The 10,479-nt window shown below is 38.2% G+C and overlaps 1 protein-coding gene across 7 annotated transcripts in view; it reads left to right on the top strand.

Annotated features, from left to right (window-relative positions):
* LOC107084710 (kinase D-interacting substrate of 220 kDa-like) overlaps positions 1–10,479 on the top strand; it is a 96,876-nt gene that overhangs the window by 16,709 nt on the left and 69,688 nt on the right. For all 7 annotated transcript variants that reach the window (XM_015374654.1, XM_015374652.1, XM_015374653.1 and 4 more), the window contains exons 3-10: positions 2,475–2,573; positions 3,227–3,325; positions 5,539–5,637; positions 5,923–6,021; positions 6,181–6,279; positions 9,357–9,554; positions 9,641–9,739; positions 9,972–10,070. In XM_015374654.1, coding sequence (XP_015230140.1) covers positions 2,475–2,573; positions 3,227–3,325; positions 5,539–5,637; positions 5,923–6,021; positions 6,181–6,279; positions 9,357–9,554; positions 9,641–9,739; positions 9,972–10,070 — 891 coding nt within the window. The remainder of the gene's footprint in view (positions 1–2,474; positions 2,574–3,226; positions 3,326–5,538; positions 5,638–5,922; positions 6,022–6,180; positions 6,280–9,356; positions 9,555–9,640; positions 9,740–9,971; positions 10,071–10,479) is intronic.

Below are 10,479 nucleotides of genomic sequence, written 5' to 3'. Positions count from 1 at the left end.
AGGAAGTTCTGCGCATGCTTAAAAGATTTAATCTGATCCAACGCTTGGTACATGTATACACACGTCATGATCGGATCATTTCATTTAGTGTCCATGTAAACAAAGATTTTGAATTTCCGATCAACCAAGGTTTGGATCGGATCGGGGAAATTTTGCGCATGTAAACGTAGCTACTGAATAAACTCCTTTTGATACCGCCTTAATAGAACCCATTTAGCCGCGCTGCATGGAAGAGCAGCAGAACTTCCCTGCTGTGCTGAAAGGGGCGACGATTTGACGAGATAAACATGGAGGCCGTTACGCAAAGTGTTTATAACATGATAGAAAAAGACATGCTAGCAATTAGCCCTGTAGATTAAGAATCATTTTTTGAATTAATGCAATTTATTATTTCACATATTTTCTTCATATTTTTTATCTTATAAATGAGTTTCATAATGCAGAAGAAAAAACGCAAAAGCGGGAAGAAAAACGAACATGGCGGAAGACAATGCGGAGAACATTCTCTATTTTCAAGCATCTTGAAATGATTGTGTTGTTAATGCATTGACTGAGGTTTAAAACGACATAAAAAATTGTAAGATGCGCTCCAGCGCTGCCAGTGTGGGTCCTTAGGCACTTGGGTCCGAGTGGTTAGCCTCTGAGTTCAATGCCCACACCCACGGACTGCCCCTCTGCTCCCTAAACAAGACCCTTAACGCCCGATTGCTCCCCGGGCGCTGCACAATGGCAGTATACTACTCCCTAAGGGGATGGGTTAAATGCAGAGAGGGAATTTCGTTGCTGTGTACTTGTGTAATGACAATAAAAAGCTGGAAGAACAACCACGCAGAAGTTCACAAAAAAATCGGAATTGAGCATTAAGGCTTGACAGGTGAATGTAGCGACAGAATTTGCAGATCCTTCAGTCTAATAGAACTACATTTAAAGTGTTTAGGCGTCATGAGCCAGAGAGCAGCGTCCCAGCTTTGAAGTGAAAAGCTCACAGCATCATGTTCTGTAGAAGTTGGCTACAGGAAGGACTGGAGCGCTTCATAGATCATAAGGAACTAAGGTTCAATATTCAGGGTTTCCCCAGGAAAACGGTCTAATGGTAGGTGCCTCTAAAGTAGCCCATCAGGGGTTAGTTTAAAAAATATTAAAAGTAGACTTTTCAAAATATGGATATTCAATAGTGTGTTATTCCTTCTGTCCGTCCGTCCATCTGTCCGTCCGTCCACTTATCAGGGGTCGGTTCACGGGGGTAGCAGCTTCAGTAAGGAGGCCCAGACTTCCCTCTCCCCAGCCACTTGGGCCAGCTCCTCTGGGGGAACCCCAAGGCGTTCCCAGGCCAGCAGAGAAACATAGTCCCTCCAGCATGTCCTGGTTCTCCCCCTGGGACTCCTCCTGGTGGGACGTGCCTGGAACACCTCACCAGGGTGACGTCCAGGAAGCATCCTAACCAGATGCCTGAGCCAACTGGCTCCTCTCGACGTGTAGGAGCGGTGTTATTATAATATCTTATTGACAATACAATAGAGTCCTGAAATAAGCATACTTCGAAAATACTGCTTTAAATAACCAAAAAAATTCAGATAAAGTGCATCTAATTTTTACACTAAATTGATTTAGTGCATTTAATATTGTTAATATTTCCATATAGCTCAAAACATGCTTACCAAACTCCATCTACTGCATTTAGGGTCATTTAACCACTTTGAGTTAAATGTTTAGAATTGCAGATTAAAGATGGATGCTCTAAAGACGTCTTAGCAACAATGCTAGCTGTTTGAGCAGCGGCTCGGCTAACGTTAATGAGCTCCACTCCGGGGCGGTTCACTCTGCTTGGTCACCCAGTAGACCAGTGAGCTCCAGGTCTCCTCCGCTGCTCCTTTGACTACTTCCTGGCCGTGTCATGTGACCAACTTCTTTATTATTTGATGAAGTTGGTGTCAACGGATCGAAAACAAGCAACACGTTGATGGTGAACCTTTTTACTCCCCATGTGTTACAAATCGACCAAAAAGTGTCCCCATCGTGCTTTTAACGGTTTAACCTTTTCTTTCTCTGTTACTGGTGCATAAAAACGTCTTTAAAACATAGAAATGAATATCTCTTAGCCTGACAGGGGGATGGGCGGGGCATCGAGGCAACATCTCAGCCAGGATGCAGTAAAGCAAATGAGGCCTTCAAATGGCGAGGGAAGCAAAGCGGCTCTTTGTCCGTATTTTAGAGCGGTCGTCACAGAGCCCTGATCTCACTCCCAGGGATTTGTTGGCCAAAGCTGAAAAGATGGCCGTGAGAAAGCAAGGAGGCTAAAACTGACCCAGTTACACCAGTAAAGGACCAGAGAACTGTTGGCAGAAGCTTGTAGGAAGAAAGATCTGACCAAAGTGATGCATTGCATGAAAACATGCTTCATTAGGGAACACCAAGCAATGTTTATATTCTAAACGCTTTCCCCGGTCATCTAATAAAAATCATCCTGGTTTCAGAACGGCCAGACTCCCCTGATGGTGGCGGCGGAGCTGGGCAATCTGGAGATCGTACAGGAACTGATCCGGAGAGGAGCCACCGTCAACATGGACGACGTTGTAAGCATGAAAGCACATGCGACATTCTAGCGTTTCTAGCGCATGGTGGCGTAAGAAGGAGCGAAAAACAAATGTTCTCACAGCGACCACATCACTGTACTTAGAACAAAACATAAAAAAAACGAGTAGTGGCTTTGATGCTGGATGCTGATGATGTCAGCCCAGTCCGAGTTCAGTCCTCGGTTATTATGAGCCATCATGAGGCATAATGACACCTCATTACAGGTGAACTCTTTTGAGTAAATGACAGGATCCCTTCTGCAGGCGACACCCTGCTTCTTTAGGGGCCAGCCCATTTACACACACACCAACTCACTCATTTGTTCTCCCTCCCTCTTTAGCACACGCACTCATATCCTCACACACCTCTTATTACCATCCACTGACCTGTAACCTGCTATTACACCTGGCATATTTGAGCTCGGGCTTACGCCTGCTGTAGGAGACAGGAGAAAGGTTAGATCCTCTGCTCACTGCTCTGTTGACATTACCGCCTGACTCTGTTCAGCATCAATGCGACACCGGATTCCCATGAGCACCTGGTATGATCAGCTGGTAGGTCTCAGTTGTTGGATCGCCAGGAGTCCGGCGTGGCGTTCCGGCGGATTCGTTGTGTCTTATGGGAATCCTCAGAGTAACGTTTTGATGTGCAGGACTGCTGGACGGCTCTGATCTCCGCCGCTAAGGAGGGACACTTCGAGGTGGTGAGGGAACTCCTGGAGAACAATGCCAACCTGGAGCACAGGGACATGGTGAGAAGAAACAACTAATCTTTAAATCTATTGACTTCTGTTATTTATGTTTTAAAAAAAAACAACATAAGGTCAGTTTACACTAAACTACATCAATGTGAATAGATTGGTCTATTTATCTATGAAACATCCATCAGAAAAAAACTTAATTTCCTTCAAATTAACAGACCTAAAATCTGATATTTGATGTGTATAAACATTTCTAATATAATAAAATCAGGCCTTTACTACTAATCACCTTAAATAGTTATATATAATAGTTTGTATGGATGTATATTTATGCTGTTTTTCAGTAGAAAACAGTAAACATACAGAAAAACAATGACTAGATAATAAAAAGAATAATTAACTGAGAGAATGTCAGATAACAAACTTATGTCAATAATGTTTAGATCAGTCAAAGGCTGTTTTAAAAAATATATATTTAATCTGAATTTAAAACAACTTTCAGCTCTTTTCAGTTTCCTGGGTTTTTATTCTAGTTAAGAACTAAAAGGTGCTTCTCCATGTTTGGTTCTGGTTCTGGGAATGAAAAGTAGATCAGAGCCAGAAAACCACAGTGGTCTGGGTGGGTTTGGAAAGTTAACCTTTATTTCACTAGGAAGAGTCTTATTGAGGTTAAGAAGGGATTCCTATCAATGAAAAGCTTAGGAAATTATCAAAATATGTGTCAAACATGAACAGTTATTGCACTTATATCTCATCAAGTCGATCAGAGTTTTCAATGACTGGTTTGCAGAAGTTCTTGCAGGAGTTTGTTTTCCTCTAATTTTTGGCTGATCGGTCAATCATAAGCAGACTTCAGGAACTACTTAATATCTGCTGCATTTTCTTTTGTCTTTACACTGGAAAAACAATCTCGAAATGTGTAAAATTTTCTTAAATTAAGTGTATTTAGTAGGTAAATGAGATGAGTTTGCCAATGGAATGATTTATACTCTTAAAATAAGATAATTAGATAATATACACTTCAGTTTATTTATATAGCGCAAATTCACAACATGTCATCTCAAGGCACAAATACTTGTAATTGTAGACAATGCAATTGTGTTTTCTTATTTTAAGTGTAAATTGTCTTGTTCCATTGGCAAGATGTCTCTTTTATCTCCTCAAATCCAAGGACAAATGCACTTATTTTGAGAAAAAATGACTTCTCTAAATTTAGTTTTTTTTCCAGTGTAAAACATCCCTGGTACACTGCAAAAATTAAAATATAAATAAGTCGTTTTTTCTTGAAATAAGTGTTTTGTTTGAAATGAGGAGGTTATTAAGACACTTTGCCAATATGGAACAAGACAATTTACATTTAAAATAAGAAAATACTGCAATAAAACACAAGTACAAAGAAAATACTGATTAAAAATACTCATTCCATTGTCAAATCATTATTATCTTATTTATGTTCTCAGATTGAGGGTTAATACATCTAATTTAAGAGATTTTTCCTTATTTTGAAATTTTGCAGTGTAAAGCATTGGTGTGGTTTAATAAATATGAGCATATATAAGTGTAGGGAATAGGTATTTAAAATCCATTCTGGGCTTTAGTATAAAAAAAATCATATATTTAGACATTATGTGTAGTTTAAAATTGATGTAAACTCTGATATGTTCCTATTTTTCTAATGTAACTCATATTGTTCCCTATTCTAGTCAACGTGGCGCCTCAGTTATGGCTGAACAACATAATCCAGTTGCTCTAAAATGGACATGAAATCTAATTAGTTTCTGTGTGCTGGCTCCTCTCTAATGAAAAATCAATCCAGTTAAATCTGCTTTTCTTGGCATTATTCGGTTATGATATTTATTCCTGAGATAAGGAACCCCAGAAAGTCTGAGCTTCCTTAACTGTACCAGAAATTATCTAATGATCTTTTCTAGGGTTAAATACTGGAAAAACAATCCAGTTTTAAAAGCCTCTGAGCTTTTTTTATTTAATGGCATCAGGAAAAACATCCTGACCTGCACGAGGTCGGGATGCGTTGAGCCGTCCAGGAGAAGTCCCAGCCGTTGATCGCAGCTGGATTAAAATAAACCACATTGTGTTTATGCAGCTTAGTCACTGGAAAGTGTGTCACTCCTTCCAGAAATAACCCACGTTCCTGCGACAAATCTGCCTAGATTTGGCAGAAATGTGATGTGTTTTAACTCCATACGACGGGAATAAGCTTTAATCCTGTAATTCTTTAATTTGCTGTTGATCTTCTTGCTCAGGGAGGGTGGACTGCGCTCATGTGGGCCGCCTATAAAGGCCGGACGGAGGTGGCCCAGCTGCTTCTGGAGAAAGGAGCTAATCCCAACATCACTGGACAGGTACTGAAGCTGAACCCAGGGTCTCAGAGCTTATTGGTCAAAAGCTTAAAACATTCATATACCTTCAACGTTTCCTTTACTTAGGTTTTTTTTTTTTTGTGAGTTTTTGAAGCACTAATTGAAAGTAGTGCATTAATAGTCAACACTGCAAACATTACTGCTAGCTGACTTTTGGCCAACATGCACCGTCGTACATTAATCTGCCTGAAAAGGCAGGTAAAGTGTTTCTAATCTGATGGTTAGTTCCTGTCAGACTGACCTCGTCTCTTTACTATGGCCCAACAGTACAGCGTCTACCCCATCATCTGGGCGGCTGGCCGTGGCCACGCTGAGATTGTCCATCTCCTGCTGCAGCATGGAGCCAAAGTCAACTGCTCTGACAAGGTGCCTCCTCCCTCTCTGATGTTTATCACCTGGTTTCAGACCTGCAGAGTGCAGAGATAACCATTTTAGTTGGACTCTTATCTCTTTCCTTTCCGTGCTCTCTTCCTTTCTTTTTTCTAACCACTAAATGTTAATGGAACAAAGTGATTCTCTTTGCAGTACGGTACCACGCCTCTGATCTGGGCTGCCAGGAAGAACCACTATGACAGCGTAATGCACCTTTTGGAGAACGGAGCTGATGTGGATCAGGAAGGAGCAGTAAGTGGTTTGGATTCCAACGCCACCATGTTGTTTTTAACTAATTAGTGTTAAGTTCTAGTTCTAGTTAAGTTTTAGTTGAAGAAATCATAAAAAGGTTGAATTAGTAATCAGTGAGTTCCTTACAACCGAGTATTAGGCCCAGGCTAGACATTTTTTATTTTTACTCTTTTATTTTGAGAATAAAGTTGTAACATTACCAGAATAAAGTTGTAATATTACGAGAATGAAGTCATCATAGCACAACCCATTTCAGAAAGAAAACTTCAAGTTCCAACCAGCATCACTAATCAGCAACCTGAGTCCACTTTGACATCCTGCCCAGTTTGATGCTGCTGCTGAAATATTTCCTTATTTGCCAAACTAGAGCCAAAGTATAACTTCACATGATGCTCCACATTCCTCATTTTAGGGAAGACAGGGCTTAGAATTGTCATAAAATCAAACAATATTCCTGTAATTTTAGGACTATATTCTCATATTACGACTTTATTTTCATAATTTTATGAATTTTTTTCGTCGTGACTTTTTTCTCGTTATATTATGACGTTATACTGTAATTTTACGACTTTATGCCCATAATATTTGCAACTTTATTCTTGTAATTTTATGACTATTCTCGTTGTGACTTTTTTCTCGTAATATTTCTCGTAATTTACGATTTTATTCTCGTTATTTTATGACTTTATTCTCTTAATATTACAACTTTATTCTCGTAATTTTATGACAATTGTCGTTATGACTTTATTCTCGTAATGTTACGACTTTATTCTCTGAATTTTTGACTTTACTCTGGTAATTTTATGACTCTTGTCGTTGTGACTTTATTCTCGTAATGTTACGAGTTTATTCGCGTAATTTTATGACTTTATTCTCGTAATTTTATGACTATTGTCGTTTTGACTTTATTTTCGTAATGTTACGACTTTATTCTCATAATTTTATGACTATTTTCGTTGCGATTTTATTCTCGAAATTTGATGGCTTTATTCTCGTAATGTTACGTCTTTTATCTCAAAATAGAAAAAAAAAATCTCTAGCCTGGCCCTAATACTCTGACTTTACTCCTGGTTCATTAAAGTATAAATATGAAATAACAGGTGGGCCCTTTTCTGTCAGCAAATGTTAAAAATAAGAAGCCAAGGGAACATAGAGCTAAAGTATTGCAGCTGAGTGGTAATGTTAGGTCTGGGCAATAAATCAATATCTATATATATATCGAGGTATAAACCTGATCATTATCAACAAAGAATACAGATTTAGAGTCGATCAGATCAATTTATTTGCTTTTAGTAAAAGATTTTTTTTCAGCCATTACCTGAATTAGATAACCGTGCAAAGATGCAACAGATCGATGCCAGTTCTATATCCACATTAAACAGCTAATTAATAATATAATGACCAAGTTAATGGTGGCTGTTTGGAGGGTGGAAAATGTATCTATGATGATGCTGATGAAGGTTCTATCTATGATGATATGTATCAATCTTTTTTTTAATAAACAAAAGAAGTAGCCTTGTGATACAGTTGGAAAGAAAAAAATATGCATAAATGTACATAAATGCTAACATAAAAGTAGTCGTTGACTAGCATAAATAAATCATAATCTAATCGTTGAGAAACAAATGAGGAATTTATGCATCAAGAAGGAGAAAAAAATGCAATGTGGAGTTGAATAATTTATTTATTTTGTGTATAAACAGTTTGTAACTAAGTAGTATTGACATTGAAAATGATAATTGGTTATAACAATGATATTATTAATAAGAACCATAAGCATTTTTTTAAGGAAAGTAGTCTGGATATTGATAATGTAATAACAATTTTAGGGATTATTATGACAATGGTGATGATTATGATAATGTTTATAGTGAAAATTATAATGACAATTATATGAATTATTATGTTGAAAGTAACAGTAATATTATTAATAATTATAATCTTGGTTCTCTATTGCAGCTCCCAAGGACCTCAGATAAACAATATATGTTTAAATCTTTAAGTAAAGCTGAATAATTAATTGGATTAATTGATTATAAAAATAATCCTCAACTAATTTAGTAATCAATTAATCATAAATTGGAGTATAGAGACTCTAAAACATGCCTTTAGCTGACAGAGCGACCCACTTAGAGCAGGAATTATACCAAAATGGTAACAAAAATATATAGAAATTTTGCATTTAAGATAAAAAGATGTTTTAATCTGTCAATAGGCTCTATCTAGAACTCCTCAATCGGAAAAGTTTTAGTTTCACCTGGTTTAATTTAGTAAAAAATCTTCAAGAAATCTTTGGCTATCTGATTATTGATCGATTAATAAAAAAAAGTAACCTACAGGTTAATCGATTTGCAAAATAATCGTTAGTTGCAGCTCTAATCCTTAAATACTTATAATGAGAATCAATCAACATTGGAGAAGACGTTTTATTTCACATGGTTAATGTTTAATATCAGGAAAGATCTACAGTTAGACTAATAATTAAATATGGAGGAAAAAAAACTTTTTCTCAACCAGCATGTGTCAAAAGTTTGGTTTCTCTTCCAAAAGCAGGATTTCTTGTTGGCTTTATGAACTTCATGAAACAAAAGCACCTTTAACATTTTTTGTTATTTCAACTTTAGATAATGTGGAATCACAGTCTTGTGCTTAAAGTTGGCAGTTATATAATATTAAACTATGCAAACATTTTTTAATCAACATTGTTTAATATTTAATCATTACGATGCACAGAAGCTGCTGCTTTTACAAACCAGAATATGAACCTATTCTGTCTCTAATTTGTGACTCAGTTAAAAAGATGGGAAACAATCATCATGTTCTTTAACTGTTTTGAAGCTTTTAAATAATTCAGTTAATTAAGGTTTATCAAACCTAAATAAAGGCGTCTGAGTTCATCTTTACGGTGACATAATGTCGGCTTTCCTTCCTGTTGTGTCACTAATCAGACGGAATAAACAATCGGAGGTTAAATCTCTCTTTTAGAACAACTGGGATGAATCTGAAACCCTTGAAAAGTCTGGAATGTTTAGAGGAAAAGACGCTGCAGACTTTATAAATCCCCTCCTTTCTTCCAGAACTCCATGACGGCTCTGATCGTGGCGGTGAAAGGAGGCCACACAGACGTGGTCAAAGAGCTGCTAAAGAGGAACCCTAACGTGAACATGACTGACAAGGACGGCAACACCGCGCTCGCCATCGCTGCCAAGGAGGGCCACACCGAGATCGTGCAGGACTTGCTGGATGCCGGGACCTACGTCAACATCCCAGACCGGGTGAGACGCTGCGGATCCTTCTCTCCGGGCAGCCGGGGGCCCCGGACGGAAGGGATGATTAATTATGGGTGTCCTGTTTCTCTCAGAGCGGAGAGACGGTGCTGATTGGAGCGGTGAGAGGAGGCCATGTGGAGATAGTTCGAGCTCTGCTGAACAAATACGCTGATGTTGACGTCAGGGGCCAGGTAGGGGCCCCTTCTCTTGTTCCCTCGCTTCCTGAGTTCTCTGTGTGAGATGTAACTCTGTCTGTTATATTGTTTACCTTTTGAACTTTCTTCCCTGGAGCAGAGTTGTACAAATAACATACTTTACCCCCAATACAAAAAGATAATACAACATGCAGTGACCTCCTTTGCATGTAACATTCTATTATAATTATTTATCTCAAAAATGTGTCTTTATTTGCTTTCCCTCCAGGATGGAAAGACTGCCCTCTACTGGGCAGTGGAGAAAGGCAATGCTGCCATGGTGAGGGACATCCTGCAGTGTAATCCTGATACAGAAAGCTGCACCAAGGTAAACAGTCTCTCTAAAGGAACCAGTGACATCATTGTTTCTCCTTCTTCTCTTCTTCCTCAAGTTTTTCCTATTTCCTATAAACCTGCTGTTTTTTTCTTCATAAATATTAAAAGAAAATCATCCTAGAGTACAATCCTATTAAGTTATATATGTTATATTTTTTCAGAAAAAAGAAAACTTTTTTTCCCCCAGTTAATGCCCCTATTACCGTATTTTCCCGACCATAAGGCGCACCGTACTGAAAGGCGCAGTCATGTGTGCCATTACTGTATTTAACACACACATAAGGTGCACCTGATTATAGGGTGCAGGTTTTCTATACAGGTACATGCCCTCTACTACGTTTAAATACCTCTACTGCGTATTTAAATATAGAGTGGGAGCAAAACTGAGTATTATTGTGCTT

The sequence above is a fragment of the Cyprinodon variegatus genome, unplaced genomic scaffold (assembly GCF_000732505.1).
Source record: "Cyprinodon variegatus isolate N-32 unplaced genomic scaffold, C_variegatus-1.0 Scaffold107, whole genome shotgun sequence".
Lineage (NCBI taxonomy): Eukaryota > Metazoa > Chordata > Actinopteri > Cyprinodontiformes > Cyprinodontidae > Cyprinodon > Cyprinodon variegatus.
This window is presented reverse-complemented; position numbering and strand designations above follow the sequence as displayed.